At 36.2% G+C, this 18,186-nt stretch overlaps 1 protein-coding gene across 1 annotated transcript in view; it reads left to right on the top strand.

The window, feature by feature from the left end:
• Nucleotides 1–18,186, top strand: part of EBF1 (EBF transcription factor 1) — a 469,914-nt gene that overhangs the window by 435,923 nt on the left and 15,805 nt on the right. The window contains 3 exon segments of the mRNA XM_043988839.1: nucleotides 14,596–14,661; nucleotides 15,981–16,158; nucleotides 16,789–16,968. Of these exon segments, the coding sequence (XP_043844774.1) occupies nucleotides 14,596–14,661; nucleotides 15,981–16,158; nucleotides 16,789–16,968 (424 nt within the window).

Here is an 18,186-nt window from a genome sequence, read left to right as displayed (position 1 = left end):
TTTTCCCCTCTCTCTTGAAGTCTGGCAGTATCCCTATGCCCTTTCAGCAAGTGATCTCTGTAAGTGGGTCTCTCAGCATTTGTACAGAGGTCCTGAGCTTGAGAATCCCCAACTGAAGTGGAATCTCTGTGTGTTGTTGTGGGGAAGGAGTGAGGATTTTTACCTCCTTTCTCTCTCCTTGGCTGTATACCAGGCAGTTTCTTCAGCTCTCCTCTGCAAGGAGGAGGGCATTAGAGTATCATCAGCTCCTCTCCTCTCTGACCCATTCCCTCTAGGCCTCACCCTACTTAACACAGTCTCATTATCTCTCTCCTATTTCACCACAGGGAGGGGTTAAGATGGGGGTAGAGGAGGTTGTATGGGGAAGAATTCAACATGGTAAACATATTTCTTTCTAGGAGCAGTCACTCTTTAAAGAAAATAAAGCAGTTTAAGGAAAAGTAACAAAGGCTGTATTTGTGTATTTTGCTTTATGGGGCTGAAAATATCTAGTAAATTGATCCTGTGGGAGTAATAAATACACATTACTTTATCTTGTACCTCATGTCCTATACCCCAGAGCCTTGATAGAACAACACCACTTAATAGACTTAAAAAAAGAGTAATTACAGTCATTGGTTGTGTGATTTTTCAGCCCTTCCAGCCCTGCCTGACCTTCTAATTTAGCTCACCGTATCTAACTAATGCATTTATATTCATCTTTTATGAAGCATGTGTAGTAGAAAATTGACTTTACAGCCTTTAGCAAGCTGTCCTACCAGGTTTGAGGTTTGGTTAGTAGTAAGTATAATAGTAGCTACCTATCTCTATATATGTATATATAGATAAAGCACATAGGTGGCTCAGCGCATTTTTTATCCTTTAGGGAACATAATAAAAAGTATTTATTACATTTTTTTACTTTAAAGCTTTTATACATTCTAGCGTTATTTACAGCTAAACACAAAGGCAAAGGATGCGAGTGTTTTTTTTTTAAATGATTACTGTTAATGTTTCTGCTTGTCAGAAGTGCTTAAATTTTCCTGCACTTTGTCTAAAAACTTAGTACCGTTGCCTTTTAAGAACAACACATTTAAAAAGATCTTGCAAGTCTGATTTGCAAACACCGCTGACAGTTTATGATGAGCGACGGTGCAAAATTTGCAACATGTTTGTCATTTCTTTGCTCGACATATTAAGGGAGTGGGTTAAGAAAAAAAGAAGAACCCAGTGGAAAAAAAATTAAAACAAAGTAACGAACCCCCCCCCAACCCAAAGCAATAAACCCCACCCCCAAACCCCAAACCTTGAGCTAGAGAGCACACCAGAATATCTCATTCAGTCTTTCCCATGACTTCTACTCAGTTCACTCAGCCAGTAGAACTCAATTGTTCTCTATGCATTTTTTTCTCTCACCATATGGTCTCCTCATTACCATACACTAAGGGTCCATATGGGGAACTTGTGAAGTGAACTGTATTCATTTTAACTGCCAGATGAGCAGCCTTTTGCTTTGCAAGCTTAGCTTAAGTCATCTGCTGTCTTTATGTTGTTATGGCAACACAGTACCAATAAAAAATTCTAATCTACTGTAAGTGATCACAGTATTTTAAGTGGTTGCCTGTAACTGCCCTCTAAGCGATGGGGCTTGGTCTTTGGAAATGACAAAGGGTTATTGTCAGCTCCAGCAGGTGGCAGTCAAGGAACCATGGGGTTGATCCATGGGGTAAGGGGAGGTGTGGTGTAGAGTCTGGGGTTTTGTGTTCTTCCCTGTGTATGTGAGAGGGGCAAGGCTGGGTAGTGGTTAGATGGCTCTCCTGTTCCACCAGTCAGTGCAGTTGTAGACGGAGATATTCCCAGCTTTGGCAATGAAGTTATCAGTGTTGGCATGGGAATGAAATGGAAGCCTAGAGAAGTGAGGCCAGCCTCCCTTTCCTCTCTGGTGTTCTGCAGCCTTCATAGTCACTAGGCTGTTTCTTTCTCTTGCATTTCAAAATTAGTCATTTCAAACACCATGCTAATTAAGAGTACCTTAAAGTAATGGAAGTAGGCAGCAACATCCTTAAATATAAATCATTTTCACCTCCGCAGGCCCCATGATATGTTGCATCTCTGTCTCTCTATCTGTATTGAAAGTGAATGTTTATAGTCTCAGTTCATCAGTTCACATTAGCCTCATGCTGAATATTTAAACACAGAACAATTTGAACACACCATGAAGGAAGACAGTGACTGCACTTTCATTTGGAACAGCAAGGGCTCATCTAATAATAATTTAGTAAATCAGCCATTTAGTGGCTCAGTTGTACCCTGCATTGTGCCAAATATTATTCAGTTCGACTGTACACTTACAAAATTGAAATTCAGACCAGAGTCACACAGAACTCCTTTGCTCAGTGAAGGAGATGAAACTGAAAGCCACCTTCTCTCAAGAGCATTGGTGCTTGGTGATTTATCACAAATGCAGTGTTGGGGCAAAATAAAACAGCTAGCGATAGACAGTGTAGTCTAATTATTCTTTTATTGTTTTTGTCTTCTATGCAAGAACTATTGGTAGTTCAGATTGGCAGTGACATTAGTGAAAACAAAAGCAAGAAAATGTATAACCACAGTGCCATCAGCAGAAGAACATGCCATTCGGAACTGGAGGTGCCAGATTGTGGGTTCCAGGAAAGAATCAGACATCCCTTAGATTAAAGAAGTTATAGGGCACCCTATATTTTTTCTTTGATTGGATAAGAATATTGAAACTTTGGACATGAGATACATGTGAGACCTCGCCCAAAGAGATGAAAGCATAGTGAAGAGCATGTTTTATGAAAAATTCTTGTGTGAATGAATTTCCAAACAATTGTTCATCTATGCTTTCTCCTGTGAGAAGATAAAAGTAGTACAATTCCATGTGTTGTACTCAGCCTGCCATAAATGGACCAAATTTGGTACCCAGTGGTAGTGATATATTTGTTTCAGGTGCCTTGTGGTATCGACAACTTCTGCTTCTTTTAGGTGTCTTATCTTTTATTTTGTCCTAAAATGTCTAATTTTGAACTAAAAAGAAAAAAATAACCACTTTTAAGCTACCATGAATCCTCATTGAATTGTGAGAATGTAGATCTTAAGATGTCAGAACATACAACTTGACAAATGAAACCTCACTCTTCCTCTTCTCCTTCTATTATTATTAAATTCTTTTGGGGGGTGCAATTTGGAAAATGGAGGATTGTTTGGAGATAACCCTCCACTTTGTTTTGGTTGTCAAAGCAGTGACGATCAGACGATGGAGTCCATAGTCCAATTATTAAAGCAGTAGAGTTTTTCTATACAAATACTTTCCTAGAAGATAGATGTGTGTGATTTACAAGTTTAAAAAATGGTCAAATATCTGAAAATGCAAAGATGTTACAGTGCAGCATAATTGGGAATCCTAGGATCTAGTCCAAGTTTCTGTTTGGACTGAGGGTTCTTCCTCTGTGAAATACAGGGTTTGAATTCAATGATCTTTATGGTCTTTTCCAGCTCTGGTATACTATTATTGGGGCACATCTTGGGTATGATTAAGGCCTCATGCCTTCTATTATTGTTCCATTGGAGACTCTTAACTGGCTCAAAGAGATGAGATGTATTACCCTTGAGCTTTGTGTTTCAACCAGAATAACGAACTTGAACAAGAGAACTACAACTCACCAAATTCCTCCCTCTGACCCTAAGCAGACCTAATACCTCTGTGTGTATGTGTTTGTGTCACATCAGGGAGGAATATACCTCAGACTTTCATTTACCAGTGATGACGATACTATTTAGGAGACAATAGTAGAAGCATCCCCCTCTAAAAAAAAAGCCATTGTCATAATTCTTTTCAGGAATACCTAGTTTTACAACCTATACTTAACTGCTGACATTTGAAAAGTCAACTCTTTTGGTAAGATGAATCAAGCCATAATGTTTCTTTTATGAGATCCCCTTGCAGGAAGGGAAGGCTTGGCACCTCTTGGAGATCAAGACTGGTGATCCATCATAGTAAAGTCAGCTGTCCTAGCCAGCTTCTCAGAGGTCACTCGATCGAACCAGCAGCTCTTACAACTATATTATTGCTTACGGAACAGTAATTGAGGCACCACAGATAAAAATTACCTGGTCTAATAGGCAGTGAACAATTTTCACTCAATAAAATTATAAGCCAAATCATTCATTTCATAACACTCTGACTAATTTATTTGTTGACCTTTTAATATCCATAGCTCTTCAGTGGTATTAACTGCAACTCAGACAAAATCTCTTGTTCATTTTACTTTCATTGATTCCTGCCCCCCCCCTTCCATTGAGGCAATAACAGTCTGTTTGAGAACAGCCTTTTCTTTCCTTGGTGAAAGTCAATCATGTAAGTTAGTAGTCTTATGTTGATATAGCTGCATTAGCTTACAACTTGCTCTAAGTATGACACAAAGCAATCTCACACTTTCTTTGTAAGCAAGACTAAGCTTTTCAGATCTCTCTGTGAAGATTTCAGCCTCCATTCATATTCCTGGGTGATGATACAATAATAGATGCAAGAAGAAAAGGGGCTTTTCATTGAAACTGAACATAAAAGCAAAATGGAAAGCAGAGAAATTTAAGAAACTCTATTTCTCACCAGCAGAGAATGCTTTTGAGGTTGTGTCAATAGAAAATGTGGCCGTTCAGCTTTTGGCTATATTAATTTCTGCAAGTTTTCAGCCAGTATTGTTTGGTGGGTTACTCCTCTTTTTAAGCACATGAATAATCATCAGTGCACTGTATGGTAGTCACAACTTCCATAGAACTCCTAGTATAATAAAATACTCTAAAATCTTTAGAATACAGGGTTATAAAATATAATTGTTAACACGTCTATCATTTTATGCCTCCCTAGAAATAACTGCTTGTTACCTGCACCTAATGTATGCTCTTCCTTTACATTTCAATTTAGTTCAAAGTGGCCCTTAGTTATAATGAGAATGTCCCTTTCAAGAGAAACATATTCCCGGGGCAGCTGGGTGGCGCAGTGGATAGAGCACCGGCCCTGGATACAGGAGGACCTGAATTCAAATCTGACCTCAGACACTTAACAATTACTAGCTGTGTGACCCTAGGCAAGTCACTTAACCCCAATTGCCTCACACACACACACAAAAGGAGAGAGAAACACATTTAATTATAACCATCATGGAATGTAAATGACTCTACTCAGTTGTAGGACTTATGAGTAATGTTTACAATCTGATACTGAACCATTCTTGTGTTCTTGTAAGCTTGGTTTGGAGCATTTCATATTATTAGAATAATGCACATTTTGGGGATTCCTTTATAGACCAGAAGGAAAGTGGTATTGAAGTGTCACTTTGATTACTTTTCCCACATTTCCCATTGTATTGATTTTTAATATAAAATAGTTCTATTCTTAAATGTGGCTAGAGTATTGGAATTGAATTAATAAGACCAGGGTTTTCTTACCAGCTTTGCTAGTGACTATGGGTAAATTATTTTTTACCTCTCCTTATTTTAGTGTGCTTCTCTGGAAAATGGGTGCATGGTGGTAGTAGTTGTGAGGGGTTTGGATGAGATGATCTATCAGTAAGAGTACTTCTGGCTCTAGAGACTAAGGTACTACCCAGATAAAGATGGCAAGGATGAAATGAACCTCATTTAGCTGAACAAATATTTTTGAACACTTTTATATGTAGGCTTGAGGCAAATAGATTGTGGGAAGAGAGTCAGAGAGTTCTGAGTTCAGATTCTGTATTAGTTGGTCATGTACATTCCTGGGCGACTCACTTAGTTTTGAAGGGTTTAGAATCAATGGCCTCTAAGGTACCTTTCTGCTCTAAATATAGGATGCTATAATCTCAAGATATGACAAAAAGAGATAAATATGCCTTAGAACAGGGGAAAGATCCCTCAGTTTGGAGTTAGATGTCCTGGGTTCAAATCTTGGCATGGATACTATCTGGATTTAGCTGAGCAAACCATTTAATCTTTCTTTGCCTCAGTTTCCTCATCTATAAAAAGAGGGAGTTAGATTAGATGGTATAGGAACTCTTTTCAAGCTCTAAATTGATAATCTTATCACTTGCGTGGGGGGACCTATTCAAATATCATTGAGCTATTCAAACACAAAGGAAAGAGAGACCATAGTCCAAACCCAGCCTCCTTAAAGATGACATCTATGCCAGGTTCACAGTTTTATTCAGTTATAGTATATAAAATAAATTGCTTGGAATCCTTAGGAATTATTTATAAAATGAAACACCAAAAGGTTAAACTCTAAGATCTATTACTTTTTTTTTTTTTTAGTGAGGCAATTGGGGTTAAGTGACTTGCCCAGGGTCACACAGCTAGTAAGTGTTAAGTGTCTGAGGTCAGATTTGAACTCAGGTCCTCCTGACTCCAGGGCCGGTGCTCTATCCACTGCGCCACCTAGCTGCCCCGATCTATTACTTTTATAGCAAGGAGGTCCAAGGTTTCTGTCCCTAGGAATAGATGAAAATGCTGATTTCCTTATCAGCAGAACAGAAGCAGCAGTTGGACTATACTCAGAATACCTAAATCAGAATTAACCCTGACCTCATTTAATATATTTTTTAAATCCAATAAGCATTTGAATACCTACTATGTATGAAACATTGTGCTAAACAAAGGAGATACGAAGATGCATAATGGCTTATATTTATATAGTGCTTTACAATTTAGAAATATTTTCATCACAACTACGATTTTACTATATCCATTTTACTGAAGAGAAAACTAAGATGAAGAGATTTTAGGTAATTTGCTCAGAGTAACATATAAAAATTGTAGAATTAAAAAAAATTAAATTGTAGAATTAGGAGTAGATCTCATGTTCCATGATTCCAAGTCAAGTGTTCTTTCTAAAACATCACAAGCCATAAGTGACCTAGGCCCTGAGGTCAAGGAGATTGCTGCCTAAATGAAGAGATGAGAGGAATATCAACTAACTAGTAGACAAATTATATATAACAAAGTAGACCATCACAAGCAGATACAAGACAGAGAGAGTAACATAAAACATCCTTCTTCCTTGGTCTCCAAGTTTTTGTGGATACAGTATCCTTTCAGTAAAAAATTTTTGAACATGTACTCCAAATGTATATGTGTTTATATTTATCACAAGTTATAATCATTTCCCACCATACTAATAATTCTATATATTATAAAAGTTACACAAAATAGAAATTTAAAGAATGAAATTATTTTCCAAAATAATATTTTAACATTTAAATGGTTTGCTCTCTAAAATATTAATAATGATATTTTGTGAGATCAATGTGATTAATGTGCTTCATTTATTTTATTTTATCGTGCCACTTAGCTGCCTTCAACGTACTTCATTTAAAAAAAAATCTTAGTTTGCTACTTTGTCATACAATGATTTGAAGATGTATTTCTATGTAAATTTGCCTCAATATTTGGTGTTACTGGTTGTCATAACTGAAATAGACAACTCATCAAGATCCAAAGATCCAAATGCTAGAGGAGTATCATAGGTTATGTTTATTAAATGATGTGACTCATTTTTTTTTTGTCTCATCTACCAGTTATGGAGGATTTTGTTGAAATTTGGGCAATAAATTTCAATCTTTTTCAATGTCAACTGATTCTTCTTGAAAACTATTCAGATGTTTTTCTGACCTTTTTAAAAATGTAAATGACTTCAAAACCCATTGAAACTCTTCATTTGGAAGATTTTAAAACAGAGTAGAAAATTCTGCTTCCAATTCTTAAAGCATGTAGAGATGAGTTTTTAAAAGAAAATATCTGACACACTTGCATTGTTTTGAGCAATCCAGAGAGTTTAGAAAGTAAAAATATCTATCCAGAAGGAGAAAGTAGTAAATAGTGTCAAATGCTGCAGAGAGGGCAAGAAAGATGAGGACTAAGGACATAACTCAAAGAAATAATTTGTAATTTTAAAGAGTTTCAGGTGAATTAGGAATGGAAATTAAGGATAAGATTATCACCTGGGAGGCTAGATAGAAAATGGGGCCCTAGACAGAAATAGGGAAGTCTAAAAGAGGCATGTGTTTAGAGGGAGAGATAATGTAATGAGATCTGTAGTGCCAATCACAATCTATCCGTGCATCCTCATCCAATGCAGCTCTCTCTGTCCCACCAAGAAATGAAAAGGGGAAAGGGCAGCCACTGTCCTGGAGTGCAGAGCCTGCCCCTCCAGGAAGTATGCTACTGCCATAAAATGATTATGTGAGTGTGGGGTGGGTGGGTGGTAAAATACAGCTTATGTACCTGTTGCTGGTTTTAATTTAGTATAGCTACTTTGAGGGGTCAAGATGTAGCACAAAAGGGGAAAAGTTGGGAATCTGCACAGCCCAGGGAGGCCCTCTTTGTTAGCATATTGGATGAAGGGGGTGATGTAACATGACCCCAATGGATAACTGATCATAGTGTGGGAAGATGAGTGTATGTCATACCTTGCCCATGATGGCCAATCACAGACAGGGCAATTATGAACAAGGCATGATATATACTCATCTTCTGCTACTATCTAACTAATGCTACTTAAATAGTTGTGTTATGCTTTCAGTTGAACCTGAAGAACTACCTAATAACTATGATGAAAGACTTACTAAGTTTAACTTCTACTTGAGAATAGACCTAATTCTTTCCATATTTTGGCCATTCCCATGTTTAATTTAACTATCTTTTCCCAATGACTCCCCAAACTGTGAACTCTCTAGTGAAAAAGAAAGCAAGAATCTGTTCCTTCACCTTATGGTGGGTTCTTAGTATTTTAATGTCTGGTTCTGTAATTACATATTATAGTAAATGAATGGTTGACCTAAAGGTTTGTATAGTGAATTTTTGAACTACCTAGATTGAGAATCCAGATAATCTTTAGCATTCAAAATATTAGATTTTTCTGAATAGTTTTATTTTTGAAGAGTTATACAGTTCTTTTCACATCTGGACATATAGATATGAGCAATAAGCAATCACTAATTCTCTGCAGAATTGGTGTCAGAAATAATATAGACCCATAGACCTCCTCATGTCCATGTTTATCTTAGAAGGTAAATGGTCCATTGGAACTACAGTAGATTCTTAGGAAGGATCAAATAGCTAATCCACAACAGAACCAGATATTCATTTTCTATGAAGGTTGTGGGGTTTTTAATGCAAAAAAAGTATTTATGGGGATCTAGGGTATAGTTAATAGATGACTTGACATTCATATAGAATAGCTTCTTCGTGACACTGTTAGTGTAAGTATCAAACAAAATAACATGTAAAGCACATTGCAACCCTTAAAACACTATATGATTGGTAGCTATGTTAAGGCATTATTATTATGACAAGAGCTTACTGAGAAACACACCTGTACAATAACAGGTTCATTATATTAATAATAAAATCAAAATTTAAACATAAGAAGCAGAAAGGAATATTCATCCAAGGGTGGCATATGGTACAATCATGGTGATCAAAATTAAACATGTGGAGTTTATTTTTCAGATTGAACCAAAAATTGGGGCCAAATGGAAAAGAGACAGAGTAAAGGTCTTTTGAATTAAAAAAAAAGTTATTAAATGGTTCTCTATGTGCAAACCACTTTGCTAAGTGATAAAACAGATAGAAAAAACTGAGAGTCACTTCTCTCAAGGTGTTTATATTCTAACAGAGGGAAACAACATATTAAAGATCATTCTGCTGCAGGGCAGATTGAAAGGACTGGAAATCCCAAGAGTTCAGAGGTAGAGTGGATGGCAAGATCCAGTGGTCCTTAGGTTATACCAGAAGGTCAGAAGGAACTGCCACATACTATAGATCATACAGGCAAGGTCAATAGCAAGATTTGGAGGTGAGAGGGAGTGGCAAGGCAGATGTTAAGTCTTAGCAGACCTACAACTTAGTACAAGATACAGACTCATCTCACCCAAGCCTTCTGAGCAGACCTTCTGCTCTAACTGCCGAGTGACTTCTAGTCACTACTAAAGAGTATAATGCAAATTATATGCTTTTTATTGTTCTCAAATTCCTTGATGCATGTTATTCATTTCCCTAAGCTCATTACAAGATTTTTGAAGAATTTATAATCATAAAGAACTTATTGAGTGCTTCTTATGTGCTTAGCACTATAGAGGATAAAGAGGAATATGAGACAAGATCTCTGCCTTTAAAGATCTTCAGTCTAATTAGAAAATGAAAACTAGAATATATTAAAAAGCAGTGATCTATATGAAGAAATATATTATTGATTTCTAGATATTTTATAACATTATATGTACAATAGGAATTCAGAGGAGAATGAAATCTTAATGAGTGAGAGAGGGTTTAATGCAGGATGTGGAACTTGACCTAGACCTATAAGTATGGGTATCCTTGAGATATCTGTAGGAAAGAAGGGAAGCCATTCCAGATAAAAGTGACAGAGGATATAAATAAATGCATTAATATTTCAAGAAAAATAAAAATGCTTGTTCATGACGTAAGGAGACTAGGCTTATGAATAAATATATTTACCAGTAGAGAATAGTGGGAGACAAGATTAGATAGGTATAGTCAGAGGATGTTGAAAGCTTCTTTCCTATTCCTTATAGCACCTAGCATGGTGCTAAGAAAATGTAAATGCCTTTCAAGATATCCAAGATTAACTTTGATTGTGATAACTACAGTTGATAAATACTTGTTGCTACAACAAAAAGTTTAAAACCATTTTTTTCATGCATTTGTAGTAATAAAATCAGTAATGCAGCCATTATAACAGCACTGGTTCTTAAATTGAAATAGAAAAGAATGTTATTCTGATGTTATCATTGATATTTCTAGGAACATTATTTCTCCTTGGGTTACACAAAAATATTCTTGTAGCATCTTACTGAATCACTGTATGAACATCCTGTGCTCTTTCCATTATACCATGAAAATTCAAATGAAATTTAAAGACATATAAAGTAGTCTCCATGTAGAAAAAAAAAATTAGTCCAGAAATGACAGTGGATCACTTCAGTGTCTAAGGCATTTTTATTTGCCTCTTCCAATGTATGTATGCATGGATGGATGTATATATGTGTGTATGTATGTATGTTTCACTCTCCTTTAATGCTTTGAATTATATTAACAGAAAGACTTGGTTACACTTTTTAAAAAGAAGAAAATAACTTGAAAAGTAAATGCCTACACAAATTAAATATTGTTGTTAGTCAAGTACTCTTCAGAAATATTGAAATTGAACATCAATATAGAGAAATTTTAATATTCTTCCCTCTTAATGCCAAAAAATAAGAGTTTAAGAACAATTTCTAAGACAAAAGATTATGAGACACCTAGTTCTTCCCTTCTGGGAAATTTCTTTTCTAACATTTCAGGCTCAATCATTTTCCAATGTGAAATTACAGATATTTTCAAATTACCATATAAAACTACAAAAAAATTACACTCATGACCATAGTAGAGATAGCATAGAGTATCAATTTGATTTTAAAAGGCATACATCTTTTTTATTACCTGTCATTTTTATAATACCTTTTACAAATTTAATCAATACATTTTAACATTCTATATACTTTAAGTGCAATATACAATAAATATTCAAGTTTCATCTTAAACATGCTTTAGCCTTTAAATTGTTAAAACTGCAGTGCCCTTTCAATCTACTTACATAATGTCATAAAATATACATTTCAAGGTAAATGAAGTCAGCTACTTCAATTTAGTCCCTCAAACTGGTAGTAAATGAGAGGTTAACACTATGGTGCCAAACCCATTATTGAGTAAATTTAGCACCTTGGACAGCTCTGTAAAATCTTTATTGCTTTCCTGACCTGCTCGTCATGTTCTGTCTGTGTGTTCAGTGGCTCTCAGCTCTGATTGAAAGGCAATATATTAGATCCCGAACACAAACACGCTCGGGGGCTAGTTCACTGGGAGCGTAATGACATGGAGGTGAGAGCAATTTTCTGGTCATCGCAATCCAAGCACCTTGCAAGGTCCATTGCGCTAACTCATAGAAGGCTTAGGAGTTCCTCTCTCTTTTCTATAAGCTAGAAATAACTAATATCACCAGAATAACTTTGGTGAATCTGAGACCAATTTAGACTCTCCCTCAAATCCCAAAGTTAATAATTCAGTGAACGATATCCTACCCATTTAAAAATATTATTTTATGGTAGGGCTTTCAGCAAGACATATGTAGTCTCTCTCTGCTTAAGACTGCTTGCTGGCTTCAGCTGATGCTCTGTTGATGACCCGGATGTATAATATGTATTGGATGGGAAATATGCTTTAAGCATCATGAACTAGCAAAATCTCCTACTGTTAAAAACTTTAAGAAAAAAAAAACCCTTGAATTTTTCCTGTTCAATTGATAAAATGGAAGTGAAGACCCAAATTTCTTAGCAGTTAATTTTGTTTTTTTTTTTCTGGTTATCATAATTAAAACACATACAGACACAAATTTCAGCAGTGAAACTGTAACATTGGCTAACATCTTGTGCCCTGATAATCGAATGCATTTCCTATTGCCATGGATCTCAGAGCTGTTAGAATGAACTTATCTCTTCACTAGTTGTGGATTCAATGTAGATAACTTAAGAGAAGAGTCATTGTTTAAGTTACTAGCATGCATTCTATGATAAGAAAGAGCCATCTTTATAAGTTCAAGTTCTAACATATATACAGTTGTTATTTAGTCAAACAAGTACATTGCTTTTTCAAAGAGTAAAAGGAAGGGAAAATACAAAAATTTCTGAAAGGCTAAATACTAGCATAAATATTTATTTGAAAAAATAAGTGTCCAGAGAGCTGGAAAAGCCATATTTGAGCAAATAAACTAAATTCATGCTGTTTTGTTTTAATCTTTCCTAGGCGCCAGATAAGGCAGCAGGGTTTAGAAGAGGTCTGTGAAAGCATCACAGAACACATTTGATATGGGGATAGGGTTTAGTGCATCCATACCCATAGTGAATTATTAACCAGTGTGGTCAAATACCACAACAAAATAACAAAAAAGGAAGGCAAATTCTCTGGTAACCTACCTTTAACATTAAAATAATTGTTTCAGATGTATTGATTCAAAACCCATTGATTATATAATGCATTTCACTTCATGTGTAAAGAATAACTGAAATGTGTTTTGTGAAGAGGGCTGGAGGAGCTTAAGGCAAGCATAAATGTTTATTGAGAACTCCAAACCCCTCCATCTCATTTTTGAATTTAGGACATTATATATGTCATAAGTAGTTACTGCAGTATGACAACTATTTTATCTTATATTATAGAGAATTTAAAATTGGAAAAATGCTAATATGGATCTAAAAGCTTGTCATTTCAAGAGTTTTTCAAGGATTTTTGAAGAGCCTATGGTGACAGCGAAATGAATGCAATTATATCCCTATTTTCTGATCAGAGTCTACGATCTATGACAACTGAGTATTGTGGCTCCTTTTTTGTGTGTAGAATATCTAGTGTGGAAAATATTGAAAGTTGCACTTTTAAAAAACTTTATACATAGCCTAAACCCTAAACATCTTATTGTCAATTATTTTCAATAGACTCACTGTGTATTTGTGATTCTTTGCAATGCATATACTTTTCAGTAAATTGATTTCTCCTTTATTTGTTCTTTATGCATTATAGAATGAATGGATTTGTAGGAGATAATTACAAAAATGTGCCCAAACGTTCAGAATATCCAGGCAGAGTATAGGTGGCAGTAATGCGTTTGGGTTATTAAAACAGTTTCTACCTTGTTGCCAGCATTTTTTTCCTTGTGATTTTCAAGTTTGGTTCTTTATATATTTAAAAGCATAAAGAAGATAATGTTAGGTTAGATGTGTCAATGGAGTAGGGGGATGACCAACCTGAAGCAAAGAAGGAGAAATAAAACATTCTGAAGATTTCCATAAGGGTGGTCATAAATGAGAAAAATAAAAGAGTGAAAAAATACTAGTAAAAAATTTTAATCATTATAAAAAAATGTAGGGCCAGCCTTGAAACCTGGTTTAAAGTGAAATTGAAGGTTTGGGAGTAGGAAGAATTATGCTTTAAGACTGTTTGGAAAAGAGGAAGGATCGCATTCCTTCATCATGTGGATTTACTTCTGAGCACTCTTATATCATGGCTCTGACATGCAAGAGAGATAAACAAAAGTAGTTTAATGCTACATGTTTCCAGTAGCTGAAGATTGATTGGAAATCTCTTGAAAATGACCTGTCTGATAAGGTCACAGTTCCTGGAATAAGCAATTAAGTGCAAAATAAACACATCTTAGGGATTCATAACATGCACTGAATGGCATCGATTGTAGTAATCTAGTAAATGACCTCAGAATTGTATTCTGCAATAAACGTATGAGTGCTTTATCCTGCAGATGGCAGACAATTGACTGATGTATTTTATCTTGCAGCCCCAATGACGCTCACCTTTTGACTCGATTAAGTGTATATGTGAACAGGGATAAACTCATGATTTAACACCATTCTGGAGGTCCTTCCCACAGCAGTTCTGTTTGAGGACTTCCTTGGAAATGAGTCTGGGGGAATGAAACTATATGAAAAGATTAAAGCAAAGTCCCTTCACTATTATCTTTGCTTCACTCAAAGGAATATATGTTTTTTCTATTGGCAGGAAGTAATACTCAAACGAGCTGCTGATTTAGTGGAGGCTCTCTATGGTATGCCACACAATAACCAGGTAAAGATGCTTTCATTTTACAACATTACACAGGCTGAGAATATAAAGCTTATTGCATATTGAGAAAGTGGGGGAAGAGAAGACGAACAAGTTTAGAGATCCTGTAGTTCATATAGTATAGAATTATCCCATTATTCTTCTCTTTTTAAAAATCTTTTATTGCCTTCCCTAATCATTTACCTTAAATGGAAAAGGACTTCTTTGAAAAAGTAGAAAAGTATTTTATATAAATGAATGGAGTTATTTCATTGTGGTTTTATTTCACTCCTGTTTCTAAGAAAAGTTGGGGACCATGGGAAAAGGAGTTGGAACCTTTGTTCTGAAAGGAATAATTGGACTTGGCCAGTACCATCCACTTGTTTTGACCATCGTTGTTTAGTCTACAGAAAATCCAGCTCTTCATGACTCTGGAGAGCTGCTAGTTCCTTCCTTGTGCTCATTGAATCAGTGTGTAGCATTGCCTCTCAGAGGGATTCAGTGCTTTTGGGTGATATTATTACATGACACACAGTACCAACAGTGCTGGATTTGATGTCTGAAAACCTGGGTGTGGATCATTACCATTACTTGACATTGCTGGCATTTATACAATATGTTAAAGTTTTCATAGAATTTTATATACATTCTCATTTGAATCTCACAATGACTTTAGAAAGTAGATTCTGCAGACAAATATCCTAAATACACAGATTAAGAGACTGAGGCTTAGAAAGGTGAGGTGACTTTCCACTGGTTGTACAGCTAGTAAGAATGCAGGTCTTTCTGCCAAGTCTAGAATTCTATTTACTATACTATACTGCCTCCCCAACACTCAGAGTCAAGCACCAATAGGCATTAACCTGCCTGACCTAAATAATAGCTAGCAGTTATATAATATTTTAAAGGTTTAAAAAGTAGTTTTTATATGTTAACTCAATTGATCATCACAACCACCCCATGAAGTAGGTACTACTATCACCCCTATTTTACTATGAAAATTAAGGGGGCAGGTAGGTGGCACAGTGGATAAAGCACCGGCTCTGGATTCAGTAGGACCTGAGTTCAAATCCGGCCTCAGACACTTGACACTTACTAGCTATGTGACTCTGGGCTAGTCACTTAACCCTCATTGCCCAGCCAAAAAAAAAAGTAATTTAAAAAATAAAAATAAATAAAATTAAGGATGAGGCAGGGTTCGAATTCAAGTATTACAGACCCCAAGTCTAACACTCTATGTGCTATGTTAATTGTGTTTTCAGAATGTGTTACTTCCCACCATTAGAAACATAAAAGCTCCCATGCTATGGAAAAATAATTTGAATATTCTTTTATTATTTTAGGAAATCATACTGAAGAGGGCAGCTGATATTGCAGAGGCATTGTACAGTGTTCCTCGTAACCACAATCAGCTCCCTGCCCTTGCTAACACCTCTGTTCATGCTGGAATGATGGGAGTGAATTCATTCAGTGGACAACTGGCAGTGAATGTCTCAGAAGCTTCACAAGCCACCAATCAGGGTCAGGAATATCTACTACTCACATCCTGTTTCCTCTACTTCCCCTCCCTTCCTTCTCTGCTTTCCTAATTATCCTCTCAACATTTTCACCAAATGACATTCCCAGCTCTTATTTGTGTTGTGCTATTTTATAACTTAGTTTTTGGTTGTCACCACTACTGATCAGAGATTTCAAGCTGGCATGGAAGTGTGAATTTTCTATCTATATTTTTGACTGTCACATAAAAATATAGGTGACAGATAGCAAAGGAGGCCAGAATTAAAGTCTCAAGGGCCAAGGGACAGCATCGACTCCTGCCAATGGAAGAGAAACCTGTTAGCTTCAGGGTACAACCCTTAAACTGCAATTTATTTCTGTGGCAAACCCATAATTTATAGAACTTGTATTCCTACTTCCTTCAGCCCTGCTAAGTATTTATGATATCCCAAGGATGTGTCTTTTTCTTGCTTTCTATTTTAATCACAGACCTACTGACACAAAACCCATGTATATGAATGTCGGCCCCCTACCCACTGGGTTGCAGGAAAGAGTTGGAAAGGGAGAATAAGAAGAGAGCCTCCTTTTCTTGTCTCCCCCAAAGGTACCACCCACTTAAATCCATCCCCTTTTCTGCATTTTCTCTATTCCCAGGTTTTACTCGAAATTCAAGCAGCGTATCACCACATGGGTATGTGCCTAGCACCACCCCACAACAGACCAACTATAACTCTGTCACCACAAGTATGAATGGATACGGCAATGCCGGAATGTCCAACTTAGGTGGATCCCCAACCTTCCTCAATGGCTCAGCTGCCAACTCTCCCTATGCCAGTAAGTAGTGTTGTTCTGCATTTCTCATGTTTTCATCAAATAGAACTGGAAACTTTGCTGCTCAATACTGAGCTTCTCAGAAGTTCAGCCTGGGTGCCACTCTCTGCTCCCAAGCCTGAAGAGTATACAATTAAAACCAACCGTGTTGCGAACCCTTACTGTCAAAATTCTTCAACAAACTAAAGCCAAAGCCCCTTTCTTTAAGAACATAAGTTCCCTTGATTTTCACTCTGTACCTGATTTTTATTTAAAGTTAGTTTCACTTGGGGAGATGAATAAGAATTAAATAAAAAGAAAAAGAAATAAATTTTGGCACCTTGTCTAGCTGAGAATGAATTTCTGGTTCAGTGATTTCTTGATAAATAAATCATAGACCTATAGGTCTTTAGATCTATATGTCATTTATATCTTAGAAAGAATTGAAGGCCTTTAGTCCAAGTCTCTCATTTTACAGATGAGCAAATTGAGGTTTAATAAAGTAACTTGCTCCAGGTTGTGTAGTTATTAAGTGAGGAAGCTTATACTTGATTCCAAGTGTAGTGCCCTAGGCAATTTTAAAAGCATTCATTTCTAAATAAAAGTTGCTTGTTTATACATGCTCAGGATCTTTGGAGAGATTTAAGAATACTATACCAATTTCATACTGCAGGGAGTATTATCTTGATGTCAAAAATCTTGCTAAAATACCTTAGCTTTGAAACTGTATACAGAAGAAATTTGTATCCTACCTTATCTATTTAGCAATAATGATTTGGGCATGTCTGAAACAATTTTATGTTTCTTAAATTTAAAAAGTGACAAGGGGCAGCTAGTTGGTGCAGTGGATAGAGCACCAGCCCTGGAGTCAGGAGTACCTGAGTTCAAATCCGGCCTCAGACATTTGACACTTACTAGCTGTGTGACCCTGGGCAAGTCACTTAACCCCAATTGCCTCACTAAAAAAATAAAAAAAATTTTGAAAAAAACATTTAAAAAGTGACATATACACCCATGCCATATGTATATCTAAATGTCTATATCTACAGTTAATAATTCATCAAAATTTGACAACCTCCAGTGAGACACTTGAACATGAATCCAAGAAAGGAAGCCGAGAGAGAGAGAGAGAGAGAGAGAGAGAGAGAGAGAGAGAGAGAGAGAGAGAGAGAGAGAGAGAGAGAGAGTTCTTGTTGGCAGAGCACTTTTCTCTATGGCTGAATTCTTGGATTCCTCAGTTAG

The sequence above is a fragment of the Dromiciops gliroides genome, chromosome 2, assembly GCF_019393635.1.
Source record: "Dromiciops gliroides isolate mDroGli1 chromosome 2, mDroGli1.pri, whole genome shotgun sequence".
Classification (NCBI taxonomy): domain Eukaryota; kingdom Metazoa; phylum Chordata; class Mammalia; order Microbiotheria; family Microbiotheriidae; genus Dromiciops; species Dromiciops gliroides.
The sequence above is the reverse complement of the archived record's forward strand: the minus strand, read 5'-3'. Positions and strand labels throughout refer to the sequence as shown.